Here is a 20,198-nt window from a genome sequence, read left to right on the forward strand (position 1 = left end):
CTGCAGTCCACAGGGGAATTGTATCTCATATGTGATAGAATCATCCTCCTCTTCTCCTTACATCTGGTTCGCGCGGGGGATATTACTCTGGAATGAGAAAACCACTGGTTGGTAGTGGGCTGTGTATGTGTGTGTTTGTGCGTGTGTGCATGTGTGAAGCGAAGGGAGATTACATGAAGATGCGCTGTATGCATGATGTGACACAGTTTGCAGGAAACTAATGAGGAAAAATGTGGCTGAGCCTGCAGCATGTACGTCTTCTCCCCCCTCCAGTTTGTGTTTTTGCATATAGAGACAGCATCATCCTGAGACGTCTGCACCGCAGACATTCACTCTATGTAATCCTAATTGTATGTGTTTTTCATTGACACAGAACAATCCAAAGCAATTACAGGGTAATTCTGCGCAGTGCACAGACAAAGAGCCATGAGTGGTATCCAGAAGCAGGACGAGGAGCGTTCTTTTCCAGCCCTAAAGCATCCATTATGGGATTAACAATGACAACATTCTGGGCTCCCTGCTCTCGCCATGCTTGGATCCATCCGCCTCTCCACAGCACAACTCCATCTTACAATACTGTATTCATTCACTTGGCAACAAGCAATTTTCAATTGGTTACAGTGTGGTGCTCTAACAAGCATGTTTTTAATGTTATTTGATGGTTGTTTTTTCATATGGCTTCATTTTGTAAGAGAAGGTCATATAGCCGTGAAGCCGCTAAGGCTGTGTGGAAGGGATTTTACTCAGCACCTGATGCTAGGCTTTTGTTATCAAGAAAAATGATGGGATTGCATGAAAATATCCCTCTTCCACACTCACATACCGTTGGAAATATTAGTGTTTCCCCTCTGAGGTTTTCCCTCATTGTTTTTATGAAGACGTGTCACAGAAGATGCATCTGTTTCTTTCTCCAGCAGCTCCAGCGTGATGGCTAGCAGATGTCTGCACCATACATTCCAGCAATGCGCCCCGTCCCTATTCAGATACAGGTCGTGTACTGCCTGCAAATGAGGGGGAACGAAGGAGTGTGTGCAGCTTCCTGCCAGGATCAGGTGCTTCCTGTGTTGAGGTCAGGGCAGGCGTCTGTTGGACTCATCTAGCCACGGCCCTCTGGTTCTTTAAAACTGCTGGGATGAGAGCCACAGCACAGACAGAGCTAACATGACATGTTATGCACTGCAGGACAAGCCTCTGCTTTCTAAAGCAGTATTTATTGCATGATGACACAGCAGTGCAATTGCTCTTTATGGGCATCATGTCATTAAATTAAGTTTCACATGCAGGCCCATGTCTTTCAGCCTGTGGCTTGCCTCTAATGATTTCATGCTAGAAAAATATCATGAAATATAACTCAATAGAGTCTGTCATATAGGTCTTTGAAGTTCAGTCACACACCTCCTTTAAAATCAGTTGCTTTGAGAAAGTGATAATGAAGCTACTATTGAACCGGGCATGGGAGCATCAGTCTGAGAATGAGAGTGTCTGCTCGTTTTTTTTTTCCCCAAATAGTTTTGGTCAGGATAAAAATCAGAATTGAAAAGCCAAGCCTTTCACTGTGGAACTAAACAAGGAAAGGAAATATCTGTCATGTATCACATATAGTGTTCTGTCCCTGTCTGACATCATTTGTACAAAAAGCTCTCAGTTGTTAGAAGACTTCAAAATCATGACAGTTACATCAATAACTTTGTAAAGCTAACAAGTGCTGAGACATATGGAGCCTGGCGTTTGCCAGTGAGCGAACAAGAGACTAGACTTTTACAATTAGATTTGATTAATAAATTGATAGATTTAAAGTGATTTTAAAAATTGATGAATTGAATTTGCATTTAAATGATGCAGCAGTAGGGGGTTGCCTTAACTCCCACTGACACAGCTGGTCAGTTAAAGAAGCTGGCCAATCACAGCTCCTGTTGTCTCTCTCAGGGTTGGATGTGCAGTTTTTAGGTGACACAGTGAGTCCACGTAATGTTAAACATGTGTAAGCATCAAAGCAGAAAACGAAGTGTGAGGTGGAGCATGATAGACATACAACTGAGAAAATCAAATAACACAAAGTGAAATGTCTTTGTTCTGATGTTTAAAATTCAGTCAGCAGTTCATCATTCAGACAGAATAAATGAATAAAATGATTACCTTTAATTCATTTATTAATTTGAATTTGACAAAAAGCCCAAAACAACAGTTTGCAGACTCTTATTTGATAGCGAATCGCAGACGGGCCCACCCACTGTAACAAACATGTTGCATTTCCTGTGGCTGCTTCACAACCAAAGCCTCCCTCTGTTCGGCCAGCTGAACACATTTATTGTAAAGCATCAACAGTAGGATGTACCAGTTGCATAAGCGGTGACTTAATACAGCTCTTGGTGTGAAGGGGGTAAACAGTGAGGCTGTTATCAGTTAGATAGAAACATGTTGGATTACCTGGATCTTTTTCCTGTAAGCCCTTCATAAGTGTGAAGGCAGTCGGAAGCCAGTGTGATAATGGCAGACTCCGCCTCTGCCAATAAAAAAAATCCATAATTTATTATCAAAATGAGTTTTAATTTCATTAACAATTTGAAGGAATTTAAGGAATTTGCTGGTCGAACCCTGTAAAAGTCTATACAAAGCCCTGGTGGTCAGGGTGCATCAGTGTTTGTTCCACATGCTGAGCCACACCGCTAACGTACCCTCATTGTCACGCTCTATGTGACATACAGGCGTACGTATCACCGTGTCTCTGTCCCTGCATCTCCTCCTCTCCTCCTCCACACACACTCACACACGCCACCAATAATTGCATTTTGCTCTGGCAGTGTCCAGCGGGTGAAGGCAAGCAGCCACACTTTGATCCTTGGCTCAAAGCATTGTTTCAACAGTATCAGCATCAGCCAAGTCAACAGTCGATGGCCCTCATGCTGTGTCTGCTGTGTGTCACCCGCAGGAGATAACAAAGCCACAGCTACTGTTGCTGAGGACTATCATGGAGTCTTAACGCTCTAACAGGGTCAGCTCCAGTAATTACACAGAGATGTCATCATGAAAAATCCAATATTCGTGTCAGATTTTTAATGTTACTCTTGAAGCAGGGCACTTTTGATCATGGACCTATGATTATGAATTACTTATGTAGAAAATCGAGGTCAATGCTCTGCATGTGTTGATAGCCATGGTTGTTTAGTGGGTTATGTATTACCATAAGTAGTCATGCTAACTACTCTTCTGCTCAAGGAAAATGATAAGTTGTGCGCTGTAGGCACATCATATGACATGAATCTTTCAGTTTTTTTCTTTCCAAGCAATGCACGGCGCAGTAAAAGACTTTATGACCCATGTATCGGATTGCCTGTCAGCAGCAACATCCACAATTGATTGGAATACAAGCAAAGGCAAGGCGCTTGCTTACGCTGCTCTTTGGAGCATGTCCAAGAAAATGTCTTGTACGAACGAACACACTCCAAATGAATACCCAGGGTGGCACGGTGAGCTGGTAAGGCACTAATCCTGAATATTAAAAAACAAACAAGCAAACACATGACCAGTCCATTCTCGCCAGACCAGGCAGCACTGATACATCTCCACGGGTTCATCATGATTAGAGACATTCCATTGTCCATACTTTATCTGCAGTGTGATTAGATCAGTCAGATCAGATTTCTATAAAAATCAAACCCACTCCTATATTCCAGCACTGGACTTAACACTCTCCCCCATCTTCTAATCTCATCTTTATCACAGCCTTATTCTCTGACAAAAAGGCTTGAGGACTTAGCCAGCTGCTAGGTAAGTAATCCTATCACTGGTGTTGCGGCAGGCTTCCATTGTGAACATGTAAGGAGTCAAGGAGAGTCCAGGGGAGCGCTCAAGGCTGTTCTCCTTTATCAGCTGCTGTTCATCTCACACAGCAACAGCAGCTACATGTGGGAACGACGGGGGGAGGAGTGTGACCTTGACAGAATGTGTGTGTGTGTTGACAGTATTTTGGGGGCATGCGCATGTGATGTGCTCATGTATGCAGGGTTGATATGAGCTGATATCAATAATTCTGCATTCTTAAATATTAAGACTGCTGGCAAATCCTGAACACTCAACGTGGAACCCCTAACACATCCATTCTGCCTCTACCTTTTTCTCTCAAGGGATGGAAGAATAACCTTTCGCTCTCTTCCTCTGCCATCCCTCCTCTGGAAGGGGGATGGGAAGGTTTACAAGCTGACCTTCCTGTTTTATCCTCTCCTCATCTTCCAGATGGACCTCTGGAGATGCCCCTCTTCCAGCTCATCCCCTCTCAGAGACAGCTGGTTTTTCGTGGAGACCGTCTACCCCTGCAGTGCACCGCCTCCTACCTGGACCAGTCGGTGGAGCTGTGGTGGCGTCACAACGGCCACATCGTGACCACACAGGAGGACCGGGGCGTCTACGTCGAGGAAACCCTGCTTCACGACTGCTGCCTCCTGACCAGGTACACGCAGAGGAGAGAGGAGGGGGAGGTGAGGAGGGAGGGGGTGAGGGAGTGTGAGCTAAGAGCTGATTAGCTGTTGACTGGCCTGTTGCACTGACTCACATACACACACTTCCAAGATGAAGTCCACCCATGCAGATGAAGTTAAAAAACACACTCAGATAAGCTGCTACATTCAACATGCACATCTGTAGAGTCACATGTCCATTCACACACCCCATCTCTCACTCACCCATTGGAGCTGTGATTTACCTTTTGTTATTGGAGCCCTTGATAAGGATCCGAAAGGACAGGACAGAATTGGCTTGGCAGCATGCCAACACCTCTGAGCAATCTGCGGCTCGTCTCCAGAGGTTGGCCGTCCAGCCGCTCCCTCTGCGCCGGCAGAGCGCAAGCTGATCACACGCTAAGAGGAACAGATGCTGAATCATAATTGCGGCGATAAAGTAGACTGGCAGCACTGGCTTCGCACATTTTTCTGATAGAAGACGCTGCCGCGAGCCTCCATCCTCTTCCTGCCTTTGTTTTGGTGGTGGTCTGCGGCGTGCATGGGTGTGCATGTGTGTGTGCTACAGTAAATGCATTTGACGTAATGCTGTGGCAACAGGGCTCAGATGCAGGAGCACATTGCTGTTGATTACTTTAACTGCTGCCTGTTCTGACTCGACCTCTCTAACATAAATATTGATGGAGTGCTGACAGAAATATGTATTCCTGTGTCAACAGGGCCAGAACGCCTCTTGTTTTGCGGTTTATTTGGCAACAGGAATGCCAGCTGCTTTTCCGCTCCGTATCAGGAAAGGTACACCATTCCCCTGACTGCAAACGCCGCAAATAGTCAATATTTTTTCTTTTCATTATGTACCAGCTCACTGTTTGACATTCTCAGTGATCCCTATGGTGAATGCACTGCCTTGAATAATTGGATTATAGGGTAGAGAGACAACTTTTACTGTCTTTGTGTCTCAGGAGTGATGTTTCTTGGCATGGTTTGTTTTTATTGAGGTATTCATCAATAAGGGTCAATGCAATACTTTCACCACTCAATGTCATTCACTCCTCATTGCCTAATATTACCAACAACGTGGAGACTTACTGTGCTTAAGTTCAAATTTATTGACTTGCACTTCAATAAACTTTTATGCTACTTTATACTTATAGCTCAATACATTTCAAAGATAAATATTAATTCATCATTTTTACAGCAATAGCTGCTAGAGCATACATTCAGCTCTGTAAAAGCATTGAAACGGGAACATTTGCTCGACAGCTACAACAGTAAAATGCTGTTTACACATCACAGCATAAGCAACAAGACATGAATAATATAATATAATATAATATAATATAATATAATATAATATAATATAATATAATATAATATAATATAATATACATTGTACATTTATAATAATGTAACGCTGTAAAGGGTGCTTTTGTTGATTTGGCATTTTCTTGATAATACTGTACTTACTTTAAGCTGCACTAATCCATATTATTACTTTAACAATGGATCAAAAGTGTGAGTAGAAAGAGGTCTAACCAACAGAGAATTATCCACAGTGCTAACAAAGTAAAAAGAAATATTGGACGTTGTGTTGATACAAACACAACTGAAAATGAATGACAGTGCTATTGTTTGCTAACACATTTGTCATATCAACTTTATATGGTCCTAATAATGAATGTTGTCTTGTTCTCTTTTGTGAAAGTTGCAGGGCTTTTATTTTGAATTATTTTTCTTTCTTCTGACTGGTATCAAAAAAAGACACCACGGCATCAACAGACAGACTTTCACAAACACTTTCACCAAATGATGCTATAATCAATACATTTCCGCACAGAGTAGCTTGAAGTCAACGGTATGAACACCACTTCCAACACTGATTATCAATAAACACACAGTAAAACGCACAAATATCATGCAACTTAGTGGCACTGAGGTTGAAAGTCTTTGAAGCCCATCAGAGAGGAAATCCTTGTTTTTCCTTCTAAGGCCTCGTTGTAGGGAGGATCCTGTCTGACACTGACCCTCTGTGTTGGCTGTGTACTGGCTGGTGATGTCTGTCAGTTCTAGCTCCCCATCCCCCCCTCCTCAAAAACAAGCCCTCCAGAATCTTGACTCTACTTTTCCAGCTCCGTGTCCCAACAGAACGTGATGAATTTCTCGTTCCATTCTGATCAGGGCCCACCTCACAATTGCCCACTGCTCTCCTCTTCTGTACACAAATAATGCGATTTTCTCCCCCAAATGAAACCCATTCAGGTCATGTTGCTCTTGGCACCTAAAATGTCTCTCTTTTGTTAAAAACCTGCAAGGAGCAGACATCATTTCCATAGCTGATGAGTGTGTAACAGAGCTCGGTCCAACAAAAACAATCTGCTGTGTCTGGGCTGAACTTCACCCTTCGCCCTGAGCTGTATCTTAAATTGCAGCGTTGAGAGAGACGTGTGGGGGAAATTAAAGTCCTGTGACTTCACTGGTTCAGCACTCGTTAAGTCAAAAAAAAAAAGGCAACTAATGTTCTGGCCTTTGACATGCCAGACGCTGTCGATGCTCGTTTAGCCGCGGCGGACAATATATTAGTCATTATGGCCCGTGTTGATGTCGTTCACCTTGGATAAACGTGCTCTGAGTCAGTCAGCCTCACCCTGCATGCCCCATCAGAGGGGAAAGACTGAATACACAGGATTTAGCGCATGGTTTTAAGCCCTCTTCTGGATTTGTCGCACAGTGTTGCAGCAATGCGAGCGGAGATGCCAAAGCCTCAGTGAAGTGACCTCTTTGAAGGTGAACCCAGTTATTTTCTCAGCTAAATTCTGCTTTTCCTGCTTTAGGCTGCATCAGGCAAGCGGCCAGTGTAGACATTGAAAAAAATGACACGATCTTTTCCTTACTGAAACAGGCATAACGTTATGGAATGTGTTTTGTAACATTTGTTTTGCTTTGTATTTCTGTGTCTTTCAGCTCTCTCCCACTTTCACACTGTGCTGTGTCATTATAGCCTCTTATTTGCTGGCACAGGTGGGCCGATAAGCTGATCCGTTTACATTGCTCACAGTGAGCAGCAGCAAAAAACCAGGCCCCATGAGGCCTGATGATTCTGCGATGTGGGCCAGACTCCTGCTGAGTAATGGTGTCAAGCCAAACTCCCAGTATTAGCTATGCTAGCGGCAGCAGTGGGACCAGCCTGTGATTCATGTTTCATTAATCAAACATTTTAGAGCCCTGTAGCTAGCTACCGCAGACACTTTGGATGTATCGTTCTTAATCTTTTCCATTTTTAATCAGGCTAATCTTGCACAATATGAAGAGGCTGGTTTGGAAATGTTGCTGAAAAGGGAAAGTGTCTCTCCCTGTGTCTCGCTTTGTGTTTCTGTTTGGGATCCCTCTCTTTCTTTTTTTTTTCATATGTATAACTCTCTGCTCCTGCTTCCAAAAAACATTTTTTTTCCTCTTTTAGTGCATTCTACCATGTTTTCTCTAAATCCCTGAATCTGTTGCACTTTTTTGTTGCCGTGACTCATTTTCTCTCTTGAATCTGGCGGACTGTTTACAAGCTTTTGTGCAGCATCTGTTGCTAAGGAGACCAAATTTGATCATATCCCCACATGCAGTTTTACCTCTGGGATCATCACTTAACTACTCGCCAGTTTCAGTCAATAAAGAAGAATAAAAGTTCTTGGTTATATCAGATGAAGTTTAAGTGTTTAAGTGTTGATTATTGGTGGCCTACATAATGTAGAGTAATGGAAAGCGTGTATTAAGACAAGGTGCTAATTGATGGATGCTGCTGCCACAGGAATATGTATATTATGTCAGGGTGAGTTACGGCCCTCTGTGTGTATGTGTGTGTACATATTGAACATATACATGTGCACCTGCATATATGTTTATACAGACAATGTATTGCTCTTCTTGGCATCGAAGTATTCAAGAACACAGTAAACAGACGTAGGCTCAAAAGTGCTCATTTGTAACGCCCCCATAAGCTGTGATAAAACACAAATTCACACACTGTGATCAGCAAGCCTGCATGAAAATGTCCCAGCTCTGGAACATTTGTTGGGTGAAGGGGACAGATTGAAAGTTTACAGTCTCATAAGCAACATTATGTAAAACAAATTGTTAAATATCAGCCCGCAAGCATAAATGTTCCTAATGAGTCCTTGGGGAGCTGCTCCACAATGGTGCAGTGTTACTGTGGATGTAGGTCAGTGCTTTGTGTATGGCTTATGTGTGCCCCTGTCCTACTGCTGCTCACATACTGGGTGATTTCTTCGTATGTTTATTATGTGAGGACAACCTTTTCCTGAAAGCTGGACGGGCTGTTGGACGATTTTCTCCGCTCTCCTTGTTTTGTCTGGGCGCAGCGGTTCACCGGGGACGTTTGTGATCAGGCTGCAGCAGAATTCGCCTTCAGTGGTGAAGTTTTCCGTTGTGAGGCAGGGAGGGAGTAGCAGAGGGAGAGGAGAGGCGGGCAGTTGGGTGTGTTGGGGTGGGTGGGTGTTGGGGGGTATTTCCCTGTGTATTTCCCAGCATTCAGACAGTTGGCCCATGTTCAGCGATGATGTAACTGTCCCCTCTGCAGACTATTCATGAGGAGGTGCAGCAGCTCAGTCTCTCTCACACACACACCTGCATGCATGTGATCACACAATTGCAAGCACACACCAACCCCACCACCCTCATCATTACATCTTCATCACCACTGTTTTATGTAGTGTACAAGGACATCTATTCTTCCAGTCAGAATTAATTATGTGAACGTTCTCGTAAAATATTAATAAATGACTGATAAAGTTTAATGACTCTTGACCACCTTTTTTGAATACAAAGTGTTCTGCTCAAACCAGGCCACTTTAATTTAACAACGATAATAATCTCAAAATCTGTCTACACACCTGGGGGTCCCTTTAGTGACTAGCAAGGTGATGAGAGTTCATCCACAAAGTGCCAAATTATGAGCATACTGTTAATTGCCTACATTCACTTTTCTCGCAGGGTCCGGGGCCTTGATTATTCAGTAGTGCGGCTGTTGAATTTGCAGTCCATACATTAATAAACAAGGCTCTGTGTGGGCATGTGGCATTTCAAAGTCTATCTCAAGTATCATATGCCTACTACAATCACTCCTCGTGATTCAGAAGTGAGACAATAAGAGTAACAACTGCAGTGCTTTTTAATTCAGAAAACATAACATAAGACACAAGTGTGGACAGACGATGCAGATGCAGAAGCAGACAGCAGTCGACTCTGGAAAACTGACATCGAGAAAAATGTGAGAGAATAGCAACAAACAACAACAAAAAAAACTGCCCCGCTCATATCTCGACAAACAAGTAACCCAGGCAGACACCAAAGTAAATGTCGACAAAAGGTTACATCTTTAATGACAGGAAATGGAGTCCTGCTCATAGCAGCTCCAGTTGCTGGCGTCTCTTTAGTAATGCTAACAGCAGTGCCACGAGTGAGCAGCATCAGAGGCGCTAACGTTACTGTTGCATGTCACAGGTGGTCTCTCCTCTCTGTCCTGTTTGTGTGATCAGTGGCTAACTCCACCAGCCCCTGTTCTCTGACGAGGCTGTCATGGTCGATGATGCATTTTCAATATGAGGCTAGGACACAATACAAAGTGAACAGCAGTTTATGTAAAGGTAACCTGTGGAGGTTTTGACTTCTGGTAGTGCGTTTTTCAATGAGTGTGCCCCCATTTTCTTGGTGTCACTCTATTCCACTAATATATACGTAGTGGTGATGTGGTGAGATATGCAGCAATGTGCCAGCAAAGGCAGGAAATAAGAAGACTTATTTTGACATTTCAAAGTCCCATTTGTGATTCCAGTGCACAGAGGGTTACTATGGGACAAGGGGCTGATATTGGACCAGATCAACAATGAACAATGGGAGAAACAGCAGCCAGACAGTTATAGCTCCCTCTAGCACGCTGCCTAAGCACACATTTTTTAAATTTTATTGTATTTTTTTGTGAAAACAGATTTCCACTGGTAATCCTGTGCAAATGATCTTCTTGTTTTTTTTTTGTTTTGTTTTTTTTAATCTAGAGGAAAGAATGAATGAATGCTCAGATTTCTTAAGTTCTGTATTACTAAATCAATATGCAGTCTTCAACTTTCTCCTTCCATTCCTCCCAATATGCTAGCTATATTATCCGTTTAGATTAGGTTTGCAGATGGCACACGTCCTCATTGTGGCTTGTTATGTAACTGTTGCACTGTAGAGATAGCTGGACTGAGCCCAGAGGGTTTCGATTTAAGGCCCATCCACACTTTAAACTCAACTTATGTCCAGTGGAAGAGGGAGGATGTTGTTTTAAAGAGGGAGGTGGAGAAAGAGGCCAAGAGGGAGAGTGAGTGATGTTGAGTGTAAGGTTTAGAATCTCATCTTAAACTACATGTTTGGGTCTACAGACATCATCGCAGTGGGAGCAAGATTGTTGTGAAAAGTTTGCAAAAATTTGTCTCAATGACAATCCTTCAGTCCAAACTATTAAATGATTGGTGCAAAAATCCTTCTAAACTATCTAAAAATGCCCATAAGAGCTTTCCGGACAACTGAAAATGTACTTAAAGGCATGCAGAAACCCTCACATGTGCTCACAGACAGTCACACACACACACACACACACACACACACACACACACACACACACACACACACACACACACACACACACACACACACACACACACTCACACTCCTTCTCTCGCCCAGAATGTCATCATCTCAGTCAAGCGTTCAAATCTGATTTAGGGCCTTTTAGAAAAGCAATCAGAAAAGAGAGCTTTAGTGGAACACAGAAGATGAAATCAGGACTTATTTTATTCATTTTCATAACTCGCCCACAGAAAGTCATTGGAGCAAAGTCACAGGTCTGGTCAGTACAGTGGATGTTCACAGCATTTTCTGATATCCGCTGGTCTTCACTTACAAAACAAACAGCAGTGGAGTCGAGTCAAGTGCAAACCAGAGCACAGTGTTTTCAGTTGGAAATGTTTCTGCATACACAGTCACCTCTCTGGGAGATTCAGAAACGTATTTGGTGTAAGCTTATAGACTGAAGGCCTTTCACTGACAGACTTCATTCAAGGGTCATATTTACTTTCATTTGTTGGCATTAGTATTTTTTTTTGTCATGTATTGAAAACAGATCAGACAATTTTAACCTTAATTCTTACTTAATTTATCAAAAGAGAAATGTACATGAATGCTTTCCAATTGTAGTGATTACAGTAGTTACTTCACTACGACTGTCAGCTCTATATTTAAGTTACATGGCAGTGCCGTTCCCAGTACGTTCTAATGTTCAGCCATGTTAGCATTGTGGCTTCAGGGATGGCAGCGTCGCTCATTCTCTGCATCAGTCTGCCACTTTGGCCCAGACTGAAACATTGAAACGGTAGATTGCATTGTTCCCAGAGGATGAATCCCACTGATTTTGGTGATCCCCTGCCTTTTTTCCTCTTGCACTACCATGAGGTTGACATTTTAGGCTCTGAGTGAAATATCTCCACAACTATTTGATGAATTGCCATTAAATTTGTTCCCCTCATAATAAATTGTAGTGACTTTTAATTGAGTGCCCTCATAAGGTTAAAGAATTAATTTCTGTAATACTTTGGTGTCTGACCAAATACCTACAAAACTGATGGCATACCCATCTCCCTTGGAGGATTTGTGTTTTTGGCTAATTAGCAAATGCTGGCATGCAAATATCACAGCAGCCTGTTAGCATTGTCATTGTGAGCATATTAGCATGCTCAAAGCACCGCTGTGATTAAGTACATCCCCTCAAAGCTGCTACCACGTCTGCATACTCTTTGTCTTGTTGTTGTCATGAATAGCTTGCCGAATGCATCCAACATGGCATTACGTCAAGATAATGCAACACAACTACAGTGGAGATTTGTCAAATTTGTTTTTGGCGAAGGTCGTGTTTGCATGTCAGAATTAAAGAATCAGAAGCAAAGTCCTATTTGGCAGAGGAGGAGGCAAGGATGGCAATTTTTGCCCTCAATAGACCAGAATGCAATGCAGTCCTCTTTTAGATGCTCTTCTTGTGTTCATGTGGGTTGGGCGCTCCCATTCTCTTTCGTATTCCGAGCACATGCAGGTCAGGTGAACTGGAAACTGCCAGCAGGTGTGAAGGCGTTTGTGTTAATGTGTCCTGTGATGGTGTTTCACCCAGTACATGCATGGGCAGGAGCAGGCCTAAAATTATTGTACTAGTAGTAAATATATTGAAATAGAAAAGGGGGGTGGAGAGAGGGGACAAAATGAAGGCATTTAATGTTTCTGAATAAATATTTCTCTCACACCCTCCGAGAAACATTTTCTGGGATTACAGCTTCTCCACATCACAGCCGCTCAGCTGCTAATCATCTTTACTCGGAAAGATTTCAGTTTCTTGTCCAGCCTGTCACTTCTAATTTTAATGTCAACTGTCACACATTTCCATTTTCGAAGCATTGTTCCCCAAGTCGCATTTAAAAACTTCATACAGCATTGTGTGGGTATGCTGTGTCTAGTATTATGAACACAGACAGCTTAATTAAATCACAAAAAAGGCATTAGATCCTTAAGTAGACAAACAGTAAAGTGTGTATTTGCCTACAACTGGATTGCATTTGGAAATTAAACAGTTGGCATTTCTCAAGGAGGTAGCATTTCCATGGTGATAATGCCCGTTGCTTAGCAATTTCCACTGGCTTTTCTCCTTTTTTTTCATGAGGAGTAAAATCCTCAAGATTAGTCGCCTTGGCAAATGGCCTGCATTGGCTCTTTGTCACTGTTTCACCATCCTTTGTTTAATCAGGCATTTTCCATTGAGATAGCAATCGCTGTGACAAAGTAGGAAAGATAAGCACGAGTAATGATCATCTTAACTCACGGCCAACATTTTAAACCACTGCATACACATGCATGCACACGGATTTCTGCAATGAATTAGATATTGTGGGTACAGGTACATGCATTTCCCCTGCAGCTTCCACTGGTTACAGATTCCTCAAGATGTTGCCCTAACCTTAACCCTCCCCACTGCATGACTAACTTAAATCAATATTAATTTCAATTTTCAATTTTATCTATATAGCACCAAAACTAGTGCTGTCAATCGATTAAAATTTTTAATCGCAATTAATCTCATGAATGTCATAGTTAACTCGCAATTAATCACAAATTAATCACACATTTTTATCTATTCTAAATGTCCCATTAATTATAATTTTAATACTGTTATCAAAGTGGATTGGCTTGCTTTGTGCAAATATTTTTTATTGAAAACAATGTGTAGTGTTTTATTTCACACTAACATTCTCACTTTGAGCAGTCATTCACATTTGAATGAATCAAATCTCACACATTTTAACACTGTCAATAAACAGATGAGAAAAAAAATAAATACTTGGTTACAAAAAAGCCCCTTCAACAAGCCTTTCTAAGGGATCAAAACAGGGTGATACAAGATAAAGTTACAAAGTGCACATCATTGTAAACTAGGATTCAGCCTATAGTGCAGTTCAACCATGGCTTAAACTTCCCTTTCTTAAGTTTCCTCTGAACATACAAGCAGTCAGACTATAATGCTCTTCTATTTATTCACCAGAGGTTTATCAACGCAGCCTCTTAATTCTCTCCAGAAAGAATGAACATTACTTGGCTGCAGTAAGATTGTTCTTAGTTGTGGTATCCATATGTCTCTGTCGAAAGCCATCCATTGTCACCTGGTTTTGACAAGGAGGCGGCGGAGCATTCGCCGTGTGTTTGGCCATCAAGTGGTATTTCAGACTGGATGTGCTGCGGTGATAATTCAGTTCACACCGACAATACACACAGATAACTTTGGTCTTGTCAGTCGACCCATCTGGCAACTTTTTGAAACTAAACTTTCCATTCAGAATCTTGTTCGCATCCATTTTGGTGATTCATACTTGACATCCACACAAACCGGTAGCCTACTCTTTTACAGCTAGCAAGCAGGCAAGACCAAACACGTGCGTGGGGCGTGCCAATTGTTTGTTTACAATCGGATCCTGTAGTTTTTCCTAACGTTACTAGCAGTGGCCACAGCTTATGAAAAACTACAAGTTCACTAGGTCACAAAGAGCGTTAATCACGTGATAAAAAAAATGACGCCATTAAAATCGATTTGCGTTAATGTGTTAATAAAGCAATATTTTTGACAGCACTAACGAAAACACAACAGAAGTTGAACAAAACAGAACTCTTTTATCTACAAAGACACAAGAATTCCCTCATGAGAAAGCACTTGGACACAGTGGCGAGAAAAAACTTCCTTTTAACAGGCAGAGGCCTCAGGCAGAACCAGGCTCTGGGTGGGCAGCCATTGGCCTCGACTGGTTGGGTGAGAGAAAGACAGAGAAAAACAGACAGAAATGCAGTCACGTTAACGGTGACAGTGGATGAAATAATAGTAGTAGCAGTTGCAGTGGATGCCAGGCAGGGCCACAGCAGGAGATGTAGCTGTAATCCACAATCCAGATTCAGCCACTGTCCATGGGAACCTGCGAGAAGAGAGACTCCAGGGAAGAAGCTAAGTGAGTGTGTGGATTTCTCTTTATTCCAACACTGTTTAATACTGGTGTGAGTTTGTAGCGCCCCCTAGGGACGGTGGTCCACCGCATATTGTTTCAGTTGGTGGTTATTATTATGACTTGTTGTGCCACGTTTTGACCGGTGAAGCCGAGCTGGTGAGTTCATTTGTATAATAATGTTTGTGTATGATGATTACGAAATGGATAATGTATCTGTGGCATTAATGTAGTGATTTTGTTTACATTTGTGTTTTTCAGTTGATTACCTGCTTCTGTAGCCTACTACTGCTACCTACGGCACGTTCAATGTTTCTACTAGTTCATAGCATGTGTGGAGTTACTAACGAAGAAAATAAACACCTGGAAAAGGACAGAGATTGTGTCGGAGCTGAGTGTGACACTGTTTCATTAGTCAAGATACACCCCGTGCGGTGGGAGTTATTAGATTAACCAAGTTAGTTTAGTAAAACCGGACAGTGAGTAACACGCCATGGTAGGACATGAAAGCGTGCAGATGAAGAGGGAAAGAAGGACAGAGGAGCTCGGTTTATCTCTGAAGGTCCCCCGACAGTCTAATGCTATAGCAGCATAACTAGGGGCTGGTCCAGGACAAACCTGAGCCAGCCCTAACTATAAGCTTTATCAAAAAGGAAAGTTTTAAGCCTACTCTTAAATGTAGAGACAGTGTCTGCCTCCCGGACAAAGACTGGAAGATGGTTCCACAGGAGAGGAGCTTGATAGCTAAATGCTCTGACTCCTGTTCTGCTTTGGAGACTTTAGGAACCATAAGCAGGCCTGCATTCTGGGAACTCAGTGTTCTAGTGGGGAATAAGGAACTATGAGCTCTTTAAGATAAGATAAGGAGAATTTTAAATTCTATTCTAAATCCTTGGCCTCATCCAAAAATAATCCAAACCACCTTAGATTGAAGTCCTAACAAATAGACAATCCTCAGTGTACATTAACCCTAAACCCAAAACCAAATCCTAATCCAGCAGACTGTACTAACCTTTTAATCCAAACACCGCCTCTGTCCTCCTCCTCCTCCAGTGAGGTCATCCTCTCCAACATTGACTTGGGCATTGCTGGCATCTGGGAGTGCCTGGTGACCAGTTCCCGTGGCAACGCTTCTCAGCAGATGGAGATAGTTGTTCTGGAGACGTCGGCACCGTACTGTCCAGCTGACAGAGTCACCAACAACAAGGGAGACTTCAGGTGAGTCACCTCTCAGCAGTCACGTCCGCTCAACCACGTGGGTTTAACTGGTCTCAGTGTCAACTCGAGCATGTTGGTTCAGTGGAAGTGAAAAGGACTGAAGGGGATAGTTTGACATTTTGGGAAATGTGCTGATCACTTTCCTGGCAAGAGTGAAATGAAACAATCAATATCCCTCTAATATCTGTATGGTAGCTACTGTTTAACAAACTGACCGGAAATGGGAAAACAGCTGGCCTGGCTCTGTCCAAAGGCAACAAAATCCTCCTAAAAAAGCCCCCTAAAGCTCACTAATTAACATAATATCTCATTTATTTAATCTGTACCAAAAGTGTAAAACTGATTTCATGAGGGTTTATATGCCAGAAGACATAATCCAGCACGTAACCCATCATAACACCACAACGTGTCATCTTTACAAATGAAACAAGAGATATAATGTGTTAATTAGTGAGCTTTTGAGGTGTTGCTAGGCAGATGTTGTCTGACCTTCGGACAGAGCCAGGCCAGCTGTTTCCTCCTCCAGTGTCTGTGTGAAGCTGAGCTAACCGGCTGCTGCTGGTAGTGTCATATCCATAGTTATTCAGACTATGTTTCTATTTATCTCTTGGAAAGAAAGCGTTTAAGCATATTTTCCAACATTTCTTCTTTTTCTTTTCCTTCAGGTAAAACCATAGCAAAGGTTATATAAACCATATCTGCAAATCTTGAATCTACTTTTCTTTTACCAGCTGTGTAATTAGTGGTAATTGACTGTAATCACTGGTTTTCTAAGCTGCTAAGCAGGAGGTTTCCAGCAAAATAAGGTGATAGTTTAACCTCTAATTTAAGTCCCCAGAAATATTGTCAATTATAGACTCTGCTGTTTAAAATTAATACTCACTCTCTCTGTTATCATCTCTCCATGTACACCACAGTTGAGGTGTAAGTCTTGCCGTTGTTATGCTGCTGTTTGTTCCACCTGGCAAAGATCTGCCCCACTTGGCCTGCCTTGCATCAGATGCGGCTCATTAACTGTCAAAGAGCATATACAGTAGAGTTCTGGTAGTTCATGTATTTCAATAATAAGCAGAAATGTGACATGAAAACCTTTACATACGTTAAAGCTCAGTGTAGTCCAGCTTTATAGCAAGACTACAAAAAAGCACAGGACTTGTTCCTAAACAGAGGATCAAACACCACACGCCTTTATCCGCAGTCAATCCTTTTTTTCTCCTGTCCTCCACTCCTTGTGACCACCTTGAAACCTTGCTGTAGCACACGCTCACATCCTCCACCTCCTCTCCCTCGTGGGTGTGCTGTTGTCATGTACGATCCTTTGTAGCCGCCGTACTTTACAGCCCACTTCCAGTGCAGCAAGCACACAGGCTTTGTTTCTGTTGGAACATTGGAGTAATGGGCTGTAAAATGAGCCCCCTTTTTTGTTGGGGGCGAAATTAACGCCATTTATTACTAAGTAGCTGCTGCTCCTGCTGCAACAACGTGGATGGAGAGAGAGGAGAAAAAGAGAACGGGGTGGGGAGTGGAGAGATGGCAGGTCTCTACCCTCAGAACAGATTACCAGCCTCCTGAGTGCTTTGCTCCTTTATTTTCATTTAGATGGAGTTAAAAGTGTTGCCACATTAAGCATTACTTCTGCTACTTTTCTGCAGCAGGTTTTTGCCGTTGCCTTAAGGAGAAAAGCGCAAAACAGAAGACACATGTTTCTCCTCTGATTGTAGACAAATTGATCAATATGTGTGAGCACAAGAGCTCTTTCCTAAGGCTGCAGAAACACACAAATAAGACATTTAATCCACAGCAGCACCAAGAAACAAAACCTGGACTTCTTACATTATCTGGGAAATGGAGGCTAATGTAGTGGACTAGGAATGTTTGGCTGCCTTTTTACACTCAAATGAGCTTTATTTTATTGAAACACTAACAGGCATCGCCCAGAAAATGAAAGTCCATTTCCCCGTAAAATCACACCATAACAGGTTGGCCAGTAGTGCAGCTCCAAGACTTGGCCCTTGATGACATTATTGACACAGTCTCATTTCTTGCTTCAGAAGAGACTTCACTGAACTTTGCATGGCCACATGAGCAACACTTAAAATGACTCTTTTAGGTTGAATTTCCCATTAAAGAAGGAACAGCCAGGAACAGGTTTCCTTTGCGTATATAGTTCTTTTTCCATCCAAGTTGTGAGATTTATGAGAGGTGAATTAAAGAATCCTGGTCAACATTTAACAGCAGAGGCCGAGATATCCGAACTCGTAGGCCTTTGTAGCTCCAAAACACTGAGGGCTCTATTTTCAATCTTCATAATCTTTGTAGATAACATTACGCCGCCAGTGTGGACCAAAATGGACCGACAATCCAAATCCGCCGGCTGATTATGTTGACACTTCCCCCTACTGCGCCACAACGTCCATCCTGGTGTACCTCTGTGCGCCTCAGTTTACCAAAATACGCCCACCTGCGCTCCCCGAAAAATACGACTGCGCGGGGTGTGCACCTTGTGACCCGCCAACACCCGCGGGGACGAAAATAGAGCCCTGAATCCTACAATTCCCATGGTTCAATTTGTCTTTCTTTACACCTTCCCTGGCTTTCACCCTCCATGCCCCCTAGTTTGTCACAGAAGTTGTCTGCTAGAACAGTGCTCTTCAAAGTGGGGGCCACGGCCGCCAGGGGCCCAGGGGGCACTAGGGGGGCCTCAGAAAATTGGGGGGAAGATAAGAAAAAAAGCAAAAAAAAAAAATTTATTTTTTTTAATTTAATTTTTTTAATTTAATTTAAATCCAATCCTAACCTGCATGACAAAAAATAAGAAACAATGGACACTGCTGGCAGGATATTGTGAACTCAGTAACTTCCATCCATCCATTATCTATACCGCCTCTCCCTTTCGGGGTTGCGGGGGGCTGGAGCCTATCCCAGCTACAATGGGCGAGAGGCGGGGTACACCCTGAAACGGTCGCCAGCCGATTGCAGGGCCACATACAAGGACAAACAAACATTCACACTCACACCTACGGACAATTTAGAGTCATCAATTAACCTAATGAGCATGTTTTTGGTCTGTGGGAGGAAGCCGGAGTACCCGGAGAGAACCCACGCATGCACGGGAAGAACATGCAAACTTCACACAGAAAGGCCCCGCCTGACCCGGGGATCGAATCGGCAACCTTCTTGCTGTGAGGCACGCGCACTACCTGCTGCGCCACCATGCAGCCCTTAATTGAAATCATCATTATAAAATATAATTTAGAAACATATATCATATAGAAAGGTTATTTGTCATGCTCATCTTTCTGATTGCCTGCCAGTCAAAACATCGTTCATGATGTCATGAAGTTGCGTGTAGCCCTTCAATAATTACTGAATAGTGATTAAAAGTAAGAAAATCATTCTAAAAGTTCATGTTTCTTTACATATTTTGTAGCATTGTCGGTGGGTTTGCAAAGGGGGTCCCCGGCCAGAAGCTAATGCTGCTTGGGGGGCCATGGCATGGAAAAGTTTGGGAACCCCTGCGCTAGAACACTTAACCTCCAAACCAATAAGTATATATTTTGGCAAAATTACAGATTTAAGAGAAGCTCATCCAGAATCACAGAATACATTATGCACCAGGCTGAGTGTCACTCCCCGCTGATCTTGATGTGTAGAATTGCTAGAATGCTCCTTTAAGTGCATTCTGTCATTAAAAAAAAGTTTAGTTTCAATGTGCAAAAGTGTGGAAAGACAATAACGTTGATTAATAAAGTTCATAAGTAAAGTTAATTAAGTCAGAATTCATTAATGAGACAACACATTGTTTCACAATCAAGTGTCAGAATCTGGCAGTCTTCTGCAAAAACAATTAGAGCTTGCTTTAAATCAAATATGTAAATTGATCATTTCCAAAGCACAGGGAGTATGAAATTGCCATCTGGTGCAGCGAGTTTAGATTCCTAAACTCACTTTATTCCTG

General features: G+C 42.6%; 1 protein-coding gene across 1 annotated transcript in view; it reads left to right on the forward strand.

Annotated features, from left to right (window-relative positions):
• Window positions 1-20,198, forward strand: part of LOC139341535 (adhesion G protein-coupled receptor A3) — a 154,071-nt gene that overhangs the window by 33,022 nt on the left and 100,851 nt on the right. The window contains exons 7-8 of the mRNA XM_070978090.1: window positions 4,234-4,447; window positions 16,076-16,240. Coding sequence (XP_070834191.1) covers window positions 4,234-4,447; window positions 16,076-16,240 — 379 coding nt within the window. The remainder of the gene's footprint in view (window positions 1-4,233; window positions 4,448-16,075; window positions 16,241-20,198) is intronic.

The sequence above is a fragment of the Chaetodon trifascialis genome, chromosome 13, assembly GCF_039877785.1.
Source record: "Chaetodon trifascialis isolate fChaTrf1 chromosome 13, fChaTrf1.hap1, whole genome shotgun sequence".
In the NCBI taxonomy this organism is placed as follows: domain Eukaryota; kingdom Metazoa; phylum Chordata; class Actinopteri; order Chaetodontiformes; family Chaetodontidae; genus Chaetodon; species Chaetodon trifascialis.